This window comes from Photinus pyralis, unplaced genomic scaffold (assembly GCF_008802855.1).
Source record: "Photinus pyralis isolate 1611_PpyrPB1 unplaced genomic scaffold, Ppyr1.3 Ppyr1.4_LG1, whole genome shotgun sequence".
Lineage (NCBI taxonomy): Eukaryota > Metazoa > Arthropoda > Insecta > Coleoptera > Lampyridae > Photinus > Photinus pyralis.
In genome coordinates, this window is record NW_022170249.1 from 23,912,960 (window position 1) to 23,927,134 (window position 14,175).

Below are 14,175 nucleotides of genomic sequence, written 5' to 3' on the forward strand. Positions count from 1 at the left end.
CAATGTGCTTTAATTTAGGTTTTTAAATTACCACTAATTACAAGGCAGTAAGATGGGATGTGTCAGTCCTTACGCGTCTTTCTTCTGTGCGATAATTAAACAATGGCCGAAGGTATTAGCGATAAAAAGCCAAAGCGTACCGTGCAGTGCAACTGGGGCGAAAAATCGAAATTGGAACGTAATCTTATAATAACTCTAATCGTGATTATTTTGCTTTTTATCGGTATTTTGCTATACGTCGTAATAAGGCCGGCAGGTGAGTAATTTATGCCCAATTATCGTGAGTGCAATTGTCTTTAGTTATGAGAAGAACATGTATGTCGAAGGACTGTTTAATCTCCGCTTCCGAAATTATAAGTCGCATCAGACCAGAAATAGATCCTTGCGACGACGTGGTGAAGTTTGCCTGTGCCAATTCAAAAGGACGTTCCGACTCCAGCGTTAAAGATGGTATCGAACGAGATTTGCTTGAAATTCTTCAATCGGAGGTTGGAGATAATGATCACATTTTGCTCAAAGTCGAAAAGCTGCTCTTCCAAGCTTGTCTCAAAGACGGCGATAATAATCTAACCCTGATCGATAATGGCATTTCAGATTTAGGTTGGCCTGTTCTCATCGGTTATCAATGGCGGGATCAAAATTTTGATTGGCAACAACTAATTTTCAAATTACGAAAGAATGGGTATCCATTTGAGATGATGCTTCAGGTTCAAGTCGTCAAGGAAGGGCCAATGTACACTGTTAAGGTAATCTACTTCAAAGTTAGCAACAATTGATAGTATTTTAGGTTTCACCTCCGAGCGTCACAAGCGTCACCGCAGGCGTTGAGTTATACAAGAAGTATATGGCCGATGTTGCCGTATTTTTTGGAGCGGAAGCTAAACGGGCGGAAAATGAAATGGAGAAGGTTTTCTATTTTGCGCAACACTTAAAAAAGGTATAAATCAGAGGGACGTGACGGATCAAATGATTTTAGTGAACCATTTCAGATCAGTGACTCTCATTCGGGTAGCGTTAGCACAACTATACGTAACTATTTAGAAGATAACGCTGATATAGACTGGCTGAACTACATTAATAACATTTTGTATCCTGTAAATCAGCTATCTCTGGATGATTACGCTCAATTTCCTACGAAAGAGTTTATAGATGAACTGCACAACTTGATTTATCGAACACCAAAACGGTAAGAAAGCACTCGCTGTGTGTGCAAGGAAATAATATACCAGTATACCAGTGATATTTAGGGGGTAAGACTTCTTGGGATATTAAAAATTATCAAAGTCGTCGTATAAGGATCAAAGGGACTTCAGCGCATTTTTGTGTAGCAGATCAGTATTCTATTAGCCAGTTTTGACTCCACCCTCAATAAGATCTTGTGGATGGACTATCACATTCCCTTTTGACCCCACTGTCAGTTAGATCCTGTTGGATGTTACCGCGTTCCCTTTGTCGCCACTCACTCACTTCTGACGCTCTCACAGTCATATCATAAATGCCCCATTGGCGGGTTTAGCTTAAAAAACCCGTCACAAAATAGTACTCAACTTTTTGGGACACTTCTCATAGGTCGAGCTTCTATTAGCGATACGAGCAAGAGAGACCACGATTCGATCTTTCAACTGCGTATCAAAATTCGCAGCGAAAGGTAACGTTTGGACGCCCGAAGTCGACTACTCCTCGAAGACGCGCGCCATACAATTACAAAGGGTAGTTAATTTGGCCCTCGCGAAAAAAAACAAAATTCCGTGACGCAGGAGTTGTGCGAAATTACAAGATCTTTCCGACGACACCAATTTGAAAGCAAACGGACCAAAACTGTAGAATATAGCAAAAATTTTAAAAATCACCATGTTAGTATAACATGCTCGGGGATGGCGCCCAGATGTCGCCGACCACATCATGTAGCCCCGTCCCTAAAGTTGTTAAATATTGTATGGGTGTTTAACCATGTATCTGTATCTGGCGCCAATTCAGTAAAACAAAGTTGTAATTCGTAAGTAATCACAGGCGTCGGTTTAAATTTCACTTTGACACCTAGCAAATTGACAAGCATGACAAAACCACAAAATTCTGCTCTTAAATACTAAGAACGTCACAATGACGCAATCATACTAGCCTGGGACACCCTGTAATACAGTACTCCTAACGTGGTGAAGTAAATCATACATTTTCTCTCCAATTTATTTTTAACATATCATTATAGGAAGATTAAAAACCGAGTTAAAAACAAATAATTAAACATCCGAAAGTCTGTAATATGTACATTAATTTTACGCTCGTTTTGTGTGGAAGACAGGCCAAATTGATTACCAAAAACGGGCGAATAAATCTAAAGAGTGGGCGGGCGAAATAATAATTTGCCGTATTCTGCACAAACACCACCCGCTGTAGGTACAACTTCCGTTTTTCTTGGAAAATACAGTTTATTACAAAAGTTTCTTTGTAATAAGTTTACGGGGTCAGGTAAAAAAGTTATCGCATCTAACCACATTTTTTAAATGGATTCAATTCAAGAAATCAAAAATTTTGTGAAATTTTTTGTATTTTTTTTGGATCATTTGGATCTTTCTTAATCTTCAAAAATATGTTCTTAATCTTTTTTAGTATTTGATGAATTTTTTTACGATTGTTGAATCTTTCTTTTAATGTTCACGGTGTGCTGTAGTTTTAAAAAGAATAGGTATTTAGTATGCTGTCTGTTTAGATTAAAATATGCAGGGGTTTCCATTAAAAAAATGTGGTTAGGTTCCAAAACTTGTTTTCTTGACCCCGTACACTTATTTTTAAAACGGTAGATTAAGCAACAATCATTTGTTATAAACACATTTCCAATAAAATAAAGAACAAATTATAGGCTTTTATCTAAAAATCGAAAAATGTAACTTTTGCCCACAACTCGTGGATAAATGACTATGCCAGTTTGGTTTTCAACGGTAAGGTCATTTTTTTTCTATTAGTGTTTAAGAGTTACTCCATACTAACAACCAAATTTGGACACCCTGTACAGAGAAAATAATTCATTTACCTACACAAGCGTGAAATTGTCCAATTGTAATAGTGGCGACATAATTCCGAATTCCAAGGATCTTTCTTCAAATTCGATCATCATCATTATTAGCATTCTGTATTGCGTTTTTTATTAGTTCAAGAGCGGGTAACGTGGCGTCCTCTGACTACGGCCCTGGTGGAAGAGAAATCGCCTTTACCAACATAGCAACATTTATTTGCGGGGTTTGTAATTTCTGTTGTACGTAGAAAATAATTGTATCCCTTCACGTTCTAAATTTCGTGATTTTTAAAAGAATTCGCTCTTACCTACGTATTATGTAGCAACATTCAGTTGCGGGGGTCGTAATTTTCGCTGTACATAAAATATTGTTTCTGTGGTAGATTATGTTTATAGCCTCTAAGAAACCCTACAATAGCCACCTAAAAATAAAATCCCCTCTCGTTCATAGAATTTCGTAATTTTTAATGAAATTCGCTCTTACCTATATAATAACATTTAATTGAGGGGGTTGTAATTTTCGCTGTACACAAAAAGTTATTGTTTCTGTGATAGATTTTATGCTTATAGGATCTACAAGCAACCCTAAAATCCTCACCTCAAGTTAAATTCTCTTCCCGTTCTAAAATTTCGTAATTTTTAAGGGTGTTCGCTTTTACCGACATATGTTTCAACATTCAGGTGCGGGGGTTCTAATTTTTATTTTCCATCAAAATTATTGTTTCTGTCGTAGATTATGTTTCTAGAACCTTCAAACAACCCTACAAAAGCCACCTAATAAATACATCCCTACCCGTTCTAAAATTTAGTAATTCTTAAGGGAATTCGCTCTTACATACATAGCATCATCCAGTTAATCTTTGCTGTATCAAAAATTATTGTTAGTTATAAATACCGTGTATAGGACAACAGCCACATACAAATAAAATATTAACGGAGAATTTTGAGGTTACAACTGTATGCTTATTTATTTATTGTTACAAGCTACACAGGGCACAGCCCTAATTACGTAGCAGGTATGTATTATCTATTAATTAAGGGTTGCTGAATAATAAGTATATAATCTAATAATGACATTCAACTAAAAAATGCTACAAACTTTCACCTACAAAAAATTAAAAAATATGATACTGTTGGGGTGTAAGAAGCCCTACTAATTTTTTTTCTTTTATCCTTAATTGAAATCATAATGTTTTATTAATTGTCTGGAAAAAATGTTAAATATTACAGTCAAGTCTAAATCTAGTAAATTAAATAATTCGTTGACAAGTCTATACATTATCAGAAACGGTCTATTGTAAGCGTACGTGACTACAGGTAACGTGTAAAAAAGGTACACTTCTGGCAGATACACGCGGAATTTTGATTTGCATTAGAGTTAAAAGATAACTATCTTTGATCCTGTAATTCAGAATATTAAAAGCCAACTGCATTAAAATTATATTTCTCCTATTCACTAAGCTTTGGATTTCAAAAACTTTCCTTATTTCAACCGATCTAACACTGTTATAGTTAGGATAAGTGCCAAATTTTTTATAATAGAGAAATCGTAAAAACTTATTTTGGACTTTTTCAATTGCTTTTATTGAATTACACGTGTTTGGATGCCAAACTGTGCTAGCATATTCAAGCTTTGGTCTAACTAATGTAAAATAAAGTCGTTTAACTGTACTTATGTTTTTGAAATTCTTGGTTTGCCTCATAATAAAACCCAAAGTTTTGTATGCACCAGCCACTGTAATATTTATGTGTTTATTAAAGTTCAATTTATCATCGTAAGTTACTCCAAGATCCTTTATGGAAGTTTCACGTTCCAAACTTAACCCGTTAATTTCATAATTAAAAAAGAGTGTACTCTTCTTGCGCGAGAACGATAATACATTGCACTTTTTTATGTTTAGAGGTAATTTATTCAAACGGCTCCACTGATACAATTTATTAAGATCATTTTGAAGATTTAAACAATCAGAAATATGTACCAACATTTCTAACTGAGTTGAATTTAACATTGTACTCGTTTTTTGCTGGTTTTTCTACCACGTTTTGTGTGTTAAAATTCGCATCTGAATTATAGTGCTCATTTTGTGCGTTGAATACGTAATCTTTAATTTGAGATTACAATTACGAACGATGAGCTTCGATAGCGATAAAGGTTCAAATTCTACAAAGCATTTTTTTTAATTCTTAAAAAATGCGCTAAAAATTGCAGGAAAAACCCAAATTTTGTGTGATCATAGTTCCCAAAGGAAACATTCTGGAACGTTGTTTGATTAGGAATGAAAATTTTCGCTATGGTTCTCTCCAGCACCTAATTTTGTTTCATTTGAAAAAATCAACTTTTTAAGGTTCGAAGTTATTAAAGTGGCTCATTAATTTTAAAACACATTGTAGAAAGGCAATTTAAATCATTCGCATGTAGCATCATGTCAATATTGTTGATTTTGCAAGTTTCAAGTCAACGGAGCCATAGGTACAGGGCGCTAAAGAAAATTAGTCAAACGTCAAAAATTTTGAAAAATCATCAATAACTTAAAACATTTGGTGCTAGATATTATAGGGAAATGTGGTATCAAACGACGTAGATTTTCATGTAGATTTTAAAAATGCAATAAAATACAGGGTGTTCTATTTAAAATAAGCAAATTGGTATCCACATCCGGTAAAATCGGAAGTGAAACGATTATGATAATATTTTCTTTCGATAGATCACGAAAAACTATGTTGGTATGCAAATTTTCAGATTTAAATTAATAATGGAAATCTGAATAGTAAAGTAAAGGTTTGCGTGAAACATCCTGTATATTTCGAGCGCAATTCATTAATTCTTTGCATACAGTTGCAACCCCAAATTAAAAATTCAATATCACTGTTAATTTTGTAGCAGAGAAGAAACACAATTCACCATATAAAATTGAACTTAATTGAACATGTAACAATGTACATCATAGGCCTTCAGCACCAGATTAAAAAGTTCCCTGTAACTTTGGCAGCAAAATTAGCTATTTTAATATATTGTCGAAAGCTGCATGCTGCACTCTATTAAGTACCTGTGAAGGTAGCACATTAATTTCAAAAATGGTTTAATTTCTTGGTAGTTTCTACGTAATTTCTCCACAATTCTGTTTGCACCCATTGTAGTTCCATACAGCGACGGACCTATGGGGGGGGAGGGGCAAGGGGGGGCAGGCTGCCCCTCCAATACTTAACTAGTTGGCAATTTTGACAAGAGTTGGTAATTTTCATTACCAGTTGGTGAATGCCGCGAAAGTAGGTAAATAGTAAATGTAATAAATTGACTATTGAAGGAATGAGGAATTGCGGCAAAATCTATAAAAAAAGGACTCTTTAATAGGAAAGTCACTTCCTTCTTGTTCAACACAAGGTTGGTATTTTGGTAAGGCTTTTAATTAGTATTAGAGACCGTATACTGATATCCTACATTTTCTACATGATTTATTAGACTTGAAAATACCACTTAATACTTAATAGAGACTTCCCGTTTGAGTTGGAAATTTTTACAGTTGAGTTGGCAAAAAGTCATGTCGGCCCCCCCAATTTTTTGGTCTAGGTCCGTCCCTGGTTCTATAGTTCAATATCATTTTCAGAAGAAAATATTTGGATTTACATCCAGATTAGGTGCTTTAATGTATTTTGAGAATTTCATTTTTTGGAGTTTACGATCTCGATACAGAACTACAGAAGTATTATGGGTGCATCAAAAAACTTTTTTTTAGAAATAAGGTTGGTGTGAAGTTCGCACCCCCTACGTTGTATTTATTGAACTCGACGAAAATTCTTAATATACACGAACAACATATCTATTGGGGAAAACATTAATTTTTTTTAATAGAATTACCTTATAGCATTGAATAAAAAACCACATATTCAATGCTTACAGTAACTAATGGCATAATTTTTCTGTCACATTTTTTACGTAAAAAATAAAAATAACATTTCCAATTAATCAGTGAATAGTGACGAAATCGAACAATTTTTTTGGAACACAACAATGGATGTGGAAGTATTTTGAAAGCCTTTATTTTGGTGCTCATGCATGCATCTCAATGAAAAATTTAATCTCCAAATTTTTTTTGTAGAACCCTTGCAAATTACATCATTTGGAGTGCTTTGGAAATTTCGATGCCGTTCATGCCACAACGATTAAGAGAATTGCGTCTCCCTTATGAATGCCACACTAAGTCAGATCCCATACCACGCGAGTTATTATGCAGACAAGTCTTGCGAAGGTAAGTGATTACAATATTGCAGTTATCAGCACCTCGTGAATTAGTTTTGTACCAGATCCCGCCCACATTGAATATGCTCGAATGCATCTCTCCAAAGTGTGTCGTACGAAAGTCACGAAGCTCTACCATAGTGTTCAAGATGAATTAATCAAAGCGATAAACGAAACTTGCTGGTTGGATGGGGCGTCACGCAATCACTCAATCAATATCTTAAGTGGTTTAAACCCAATAATCGGAATTGTGAGTGATTACTTCAGTGATTCCATATTTGGTAAGGATTCCTGGCCCGGATACCATGGTGTAAGTTGCACCGCAAATTTCAATTTGACATTACCTCTAATCTGCCGTAGAACGTTCCACAAAACGCCACTTTCTTCCAAATGGTTTTAGCGGAAAGCTACCGGTATCAGAATAATCAATTCCATAAAGTAAGAAAAGGTGGAACTCAAGATGCACATGCGCCAGTAACTTCAACATTGCTCAATGTAGATCTCGAAAGTAACACAATAAGTAAACAGCTAACTAATGGCGTTGGTCGCCCTCATTAACAGCCTCAAATTTCAGCTCTTCCAATTGGAATTCTACGTAAGGAAATGTTCAGTGAGGATCGACCCATGTATTTAAATTATGGTTTGCTAGGGAGAGTTATTGCTGTTCAATTGAGCAAAGTAATGATTGAAATGGGCGTTGACATTGATGAAAACTACGTTTGGACTGCAACGGCCAGAGACCAATTCTTTGAGAAAGCCAAATGTTTAGTTGATGCCCCAGGGGAGACTTTGGTGAGTAATACTTTGGAATCTATGGATTGTATCGACGTTTCGTTGCAGAATAACACGCTGGCGAATTTATCGGCCGAGTACTTTGGGACGCAAGTAGCATACTCCGCGTACAAGAAGTGGTCGAAGCAAAACACCAGAGAAACTCTACTTCCCGGACTAAGCTACGACCCACACCAAGTTTTTTGGATATCTTCAATTCACTGCTCCACGCCCACGCTTTTACAAAGTAACAACGACTTCACAAAAGACTTTAATTGCCCGACGAATCCCTCTTCGAAAAAATGTAAAATATTTTAATTGTACACATAGTTACATAAGTTAATTAAAGCTATCCCACGCTTAATTGTCGTTATATTTAATAAACTAGTGCTAAATGAGTTCTTTCAAGCATGCGAACTACCTAAGTGCATTCGCGACATGAAAAAATCCATTTTCGCATCACGAACGAAATCGGAAATAATCCTAATTACGGTAGTTATCGCGTTGACAATCATTACTCTAACGTTAATCATTTTACTGGCGCGCTCAAGAGGTAAGTCAATTACTACACCAACTTTGCTAACGGCAGAATAAGCATCAGATGCCCTGGGGCAGCAAGAGGAGGTGAGGGGTTGCCGAAATCAAACTTGCATCACAGAGGCCCTGGAAATCTTACGTCGGGTTAACGTCGATGTGAATCCTTGCGAAAATTTCCACGCCTTTTCCTGCGGTAACGTCGAGCCACTGTCGGATAAACACTTAAAGTATGGCCCCTTCACCGACATGGTGAAAAACTTCAGGACGCGACTCAAAAAGAAGTTTAGCGAAGAAATTCTCCCATCGGATCATGTTTTGGTTCAAACCGAGAAAAGACTGTTTTCGGCTTGTATGAATGAAACGATGGAGTACGTTTCGTTTAAAACGCTTCGCGATGCCTTAATTTTCGCGGGGGGTTGGCCTGTAGTTGAGGGAAACAAGTGGAACGAAGTCAATTTTGATTGGATTCAAGCGACATTTACGCTAAGACAGATGGGTTATTTACACTCCACCTTCTTACAGTTAGACATAGTTGAAGACCCTAAGAAGAACGACGGATACATATTTCAGGTATTTAAGTTTTACAGGGATCATTCATGTAAATCCTACCTTAGGTTTCCATACCGGCAGTAGATGACGTTTACAGTAAGCACTTCAGCACCGAGGAAACTAATGGCTTTATGGCTGACGTGGCAATTGCCTTTGGCGCTGAAATTCACAGAGCGCTGGGAGAAATGACGCAAGCTCTTGAATTTCTCCTAGACCTGCAATGGGTAAGCGAACTGCTCGTTTGTAAGTTACACGCATCTTGTCTAGATCCGAACAAATATAGAAGAAATCCAAGATGAATACCAAAGGATCACCGTCGATCAACTACAAAAAAAGCACGGGTCACTCGACTGGTTAAACTACATCAATCAAATCACTAGAACAACCCCTAAAATAACCGGCGAGACTTACATTTTATTTCCATCGGAGACTTCCATGGACCAATGGTTAAGCACCGTAATGAAAGCACCCAAACGGTTAGTTGATTAAGCATGTTTGTAATTTATCTGTGAATTTCAGTCTGCAAGCCAATTATCTGATGTGGAGGGTTGTGGAGGACAATTTACCGTTTGTTACGTCGAAGTTGCGAAGTGAAAAAATAAAACCCAAATTTATGTTAGAAGAAGAGCAGACCCGGGCGGAATTTTGCATTGACATTCTTAGGGAAAAGTAAGAAACGTGTTAAAATGACTTGGTGCCAATGCAAATTTAAGCTTTTCCCCGAGCCCTATCGACGTGCTGTACGTACGCGAAATCCTACCACAAGGGAAAGTGGATCAGATTAATCAGCTATTGGGATACTTCAAAGAGGAATTGATGCTTCTATTAGACAACATAACTTGGCTAAATGATGACGAGACGGCGACGGCGCGAGAGAAAATCGAAGAGGTGTCAATTAGTTTTCGGGCACCCGATGAGCATGTGTTTCTGGGAATGAAATATGTAATGTATGTGACGTTTGGTATAATAAACATGGTGTAGTTTTTCAGAACGTATCATCCGGCGACTTTATAACTATGCTCTCACAACTTAAGAAAGATAATCTTGATTACCTATACGGATTATTACGCGAATCTCCCAAAGATACTAAACTGGCATGGTGGAAAATGACGGGGGACTCCTCTTTTCACTTAATGGCAAAGAACGAAATCGGTATAAGAAGTCCGAACCGTACACGTTTCCAATATTTGTTTCAGAGATTTCGCCCACCATTCTCCAAGGTTTCATTTTCAACGAAAATCGCCCGAACTACCTCAACTACGCAACAATGGGAATGGCATTGAAAAACATCTTGTACAAATTACTTGGGGGCTCGACTGAGTGGGCTAATAAGGTTGCATGTAATCTTAAAGAAGGAATTCCAAATTTCGTAGTAAGTCCAACTACCAACTAAGGTGACTAAAGCTCATTTTCTAGCTTTACCATGCCCTTACTCATTTGATATCCGCTAAGGTATCATATTCGGCCTACAAGAGATGGGTTAAAGATCATGGCGAAGAATTGAAACTATATCCGCTGGATTATACGCCTGAACAACTATTCTGGATGTCACCTGGAGAGATATATTGCCATTACACCGACTCCATATTTAATTCAGAATTGCAAAACGGTACTTACAATAATGTTTTGAAGGAGGTACTTAATAACAACCCTCAAATGCTTGAGGATTTCAAGTGTGGATTTTACATTGAAAATAAATGCACACTTTATTAGGACAATGTCATTACTCCTTCAGCTTCCAATGCCAAAAAATGCCAAAACTCGCCCCAATTCCATCTCTACACAAGATTAGCTTTGATATTCGTTATTGTAAAACGACTAGTACGAGCAAAATCAATTAATACTCACTTAACACACATAAGATTACTTACGAATTCAATGCAGGTGTATAGGTAAGTGACCCACATCCTTACTGAAGTTTTAAAATCCACTGTTACTACGAGTAACTTTTATTGTTTCCCACTCGTTTCTCTATTATAAATGTATTTATTGCGCAAAGAAGAAGGCCATAAAATAAGCCATTGTAGGAGGTTCTGACAGATCAGTTTATAAATCTCAAGTATTTTCTTTGATAAATCTGCAACTACCCACTCCTAAAAAGTTCATGATATTTTAGTTTTCAACATTAAGGGTTATGTAATGTACTACACTAAATTCCATATCCGTATTGGGCACTCACAGAAACTTTGTTCAAAGTCAAGGTGCAGTTCTGCACTGTGACTTTAAATAGGGGGTATTGAATATATATCCGCCACCCCATCCCGAATTACGAAATTTATATTTTTGGCGGAATTTATGTTAATTATTTTTTATAACTAAATTTAAGGATCTCCAGATTTTATATTGTCGTCTATTCTTCCATCCGTCCTTGTTCACAATTCTTTCTAGATACGGCAAATTGTTTCGAAATTATCTCGAATTTATCTCAGGTTTGTGGTGACATGAAAGCGAACGCTCAAAAAGGAGACAATAATTATTTATAAGAAAACGTATTTTTTGTTAATGTAAATATTGTTGTGTAAACTACGGCATGCGGACATTATATCTGGCTTCAGCACGTATAATGCCGATCGGCCATTTGGAAATAATTGGATAGAACTTGTTAAAAGTTTATCTCCGGTCGTAGATAATAAGCTTTGTTATTGCTGCGTAAGCTAATTAGTTTCAAGATAAGGACGTGTTATCGCCGAAGTTTAGCACAAGTGCAGATTCTAAGACGACGCGTTATTTTGTAAAGGAAGGAAGGAGGTAGTAAATGAAAAGGTTTTAAACAAGCATACCGGATGTTAATCAAGGCCTTTCGGTCAAGCTTTTTGTTTGTTATTTGTTGCCGGTATCGAAGTTTTTTTGTGTTTTCAGTTATAAAGTTTTGTAATCTAGTAGAGTTAAACTCAAAAGTGTGCTACATTACACGGAGTAAACTGAATGTTATAATCGATTAAAGCGGGAGTTTTGTTCACCATCAAAGAGCCAATACTATAATTGTAGTTATAACGAAATCAGTGTCGTCTAAATCGAGTTTTACGTGAAGTCAAAAAAGCGAGATTCCGAAGCATCATTCATCATTGTTTGATGTGTTAGTGCGTTTGATTGTTGAAAAGTGAATTTACGACCGGATGATAAGAGTTATTGATCTTAAGATAATTACAGCTTTATTTAAATTTAATTCGTTTAATCGATCGCGTGTTGCATGGTGTATGTCATCTGGCCCTGAGTGCCTATATTTCTTTCAGTTTATTTGATTGTTCTGTGTCCAATAAATTTAGTTTCAATAAATGATTAGTTTTGTACTCAATTGAGCCCAAAATATGAGTTAGCGAAGAATTTTCATGTTTCGTAACCATAAGGGGACTACCTGATGTTTAGTTGTTTGGAATATTCTATTGAGTTTACCGAACAACTAAGATGGACCACAATAATTAGGTTTCATTTTCCTTAGTCTGTTGTTTTCTTGCTCGAGGTCACGCCAAGTGCATTTAATTATATCCCTTCTTTTTTCATCCTGGATGGCATCGCATTTTTACGTGGAAAAGCTATTGAAGGAAATCACGTGATATATTGTTACATTGATCTGCATACAAATTAATTGCACCTGAAGACTTGAATTACTGTTACTGATTTGCAAAAGTATTACCTATAGATTACCTTTTGGAATTGCTATTGTGAATTACTCCGACACACGCTAAGGGACGAGACCCACTCCCATACAGATATCTATGATTTTTATTTACGTTACTTGTGTCTTTTGTGCTTTGTAAAGTAGTTTTCTTGATTACATTTGAGTATTTAAGTCGCTCGATTTTTTTTCTTTCATTTATATGCCGCACTATACCCCTTCTTGTTTTTTGTTGCGTTTTAACTGATTGCAGATTAGTGGTAGTAAGCGCCCTTCTGAATTCAGACGGCCGTGACCAGGGTGGTTCAAAGGTAATATTTTAATTTCGCTCGTTCGTATGCATCTTGGGTACCAATTAATATATTTCTTGTGATAGTTATTTAAAAATTATAACTCCATTATTCCCGGGGAAGTATATTTCGATAATAATAATTATTTTCTGACTACGAGTTGATCCCTTTTTTAGCGCAACATAAAGAAGTTGCGGTAACGCTTATATGCTCAATTTTCCGTCGTCTGCCTGTCTGTTCCTATGATATCTTGGCCCCTGGGCCACTTACAGACTCTGGGTTTTCGCTAATTGATAGCTCATACGGTCTATATTTGCCCGCTACTCATAATTTACAGTTGTGTTACGCGACAACACCAACGAGTGGGTTTTGCAACATTTTTTGTAAATTACTTGGGAATTTAAATTTTGATTTTGAGTCAGACTCATATTTCAATTTCCATTTGGAAGGTTTGGAAACCAATTGTTATAGTTCATATTGAAATTGTCATCGATTTTAGTTATTCGTCAACTACAATTATTGTTTATGATCAACCCATTCAATTTCTTTACCCTCTTAGCTTTATCAAGGACAGAATATGGTTTACTTTGTTTCTCCTCAGTAAGTATTTTCTCGCTTTGTAAATTTTCTATTAGACTGGGACTAAGGGGCTAATTAATTATTCATTTTGCGTTGTTAATTAGCTGTAGAAGAGAACGCCTTAATCACCCCGCCCATCTCCACTTTTTCCAGATCTTATTTTCACACAGGGTGCTTAGAAAATCGTGAAATGGGAATTATTATTAAGATCAACGGTGTAAAATTAATGTATGCACTGCTGGTTAAATTGTGAAGCAATATCGTAGCCGTTGCACTTTAAGAAACAGATGGAAAGCCTAGACTCAATCTCTCATACTTCCCCTATGGTGTTTTCACACGAAAATCACGTTCGTGCGCATTTATTTCAAAACGCAGAGCAAACCAAAATAGGTAAAAAAGTTATCATAAAAGTCAGGAAAATGACACATTACTGGCGAGTACCTGAGACTAATCTTACTGTCTGCCAATTATGGGGTAAGGCCATTCCATCACAAAAGTTGCAAGGGGATGCACTTATAATTCCCAAAAACAAACAGAAAGTGCAACAATTAATAGTCTTTCACCATAATTACAAAATTGAAAGTTA

General features: G+C 36.4%; 3 protein-coding genes across 9 annotated transcripts in view; 2 read left to right on the forward strand and 1 right to left on the reverse strand.

The window, feature by feature from the left end:
- The window catches only part of LOC116160495 (protein prickle-like), a 316,299-nt gene that overhangs the window by 72,281 nt on the left and 229,843 nt on the right, over positions 1-14,175 (reverse strand). The window lies entirely within an intron of this gene.
- On the forward strand, positions 12-8,382 carry LOC116160503 (neprilysin-2-like). Its single transcript, XM_031473718.1, has 9 exons — positions 12-256; positions 301-746; positions 788-937; positions 990-1,186; positions 7,108-7,257; positions 7,302-7,557; positions 7,608-7,767; positions 7,822-8,039; positions 8,088-8,382. Exons 1-9 carry the CDS (start codon positions 103-105, stop codon positions 8,334-8,336), a joined length of 1,980 nt encoding a protein of 659 aa, XP_031329578.1. The 5' UTR covers positions 12-102; the 3' UTR covers positions 8,337-8,382.
- Positions 8,421-10,819, forward strand: LOC116160502 (neprilysin-2-like). 3 transcript variants are annotated; one of them, XM_031473715.1, is made up of 9 exons: positions 8,421-8,571; positions 8,614-9,125; positions 9,170-9,328; positions 9,372-9,580; positions 9,624-9,773; positions 9,818-10,046; positions 10,094-10,256; positions 10,301-10,476; positions 10,521-10,819. In XM_031473715.1, exons 1-9 carry the CDS (start codon positions 8,457-8,459, stop codon positions 10,815-10,817), a joined length of 2,010 nt encoding a protein of 669 aa, XP_031329575.1. In that variant the 5' UTR covers positions 8,421-8,456; the 3' UTR covers positions 10,818-10,819. The 3 variants fall into 3 exon arrangements, with proteins under 3 accessions (XP_031329575.1, XP_031329576.1, XP_031329577.1); XM_031473716.1 differs by having other exon boundaries at positions 10,301-10,473; XM_031473717.1 differs by having other exon boundaries at positions 8,620-9,125.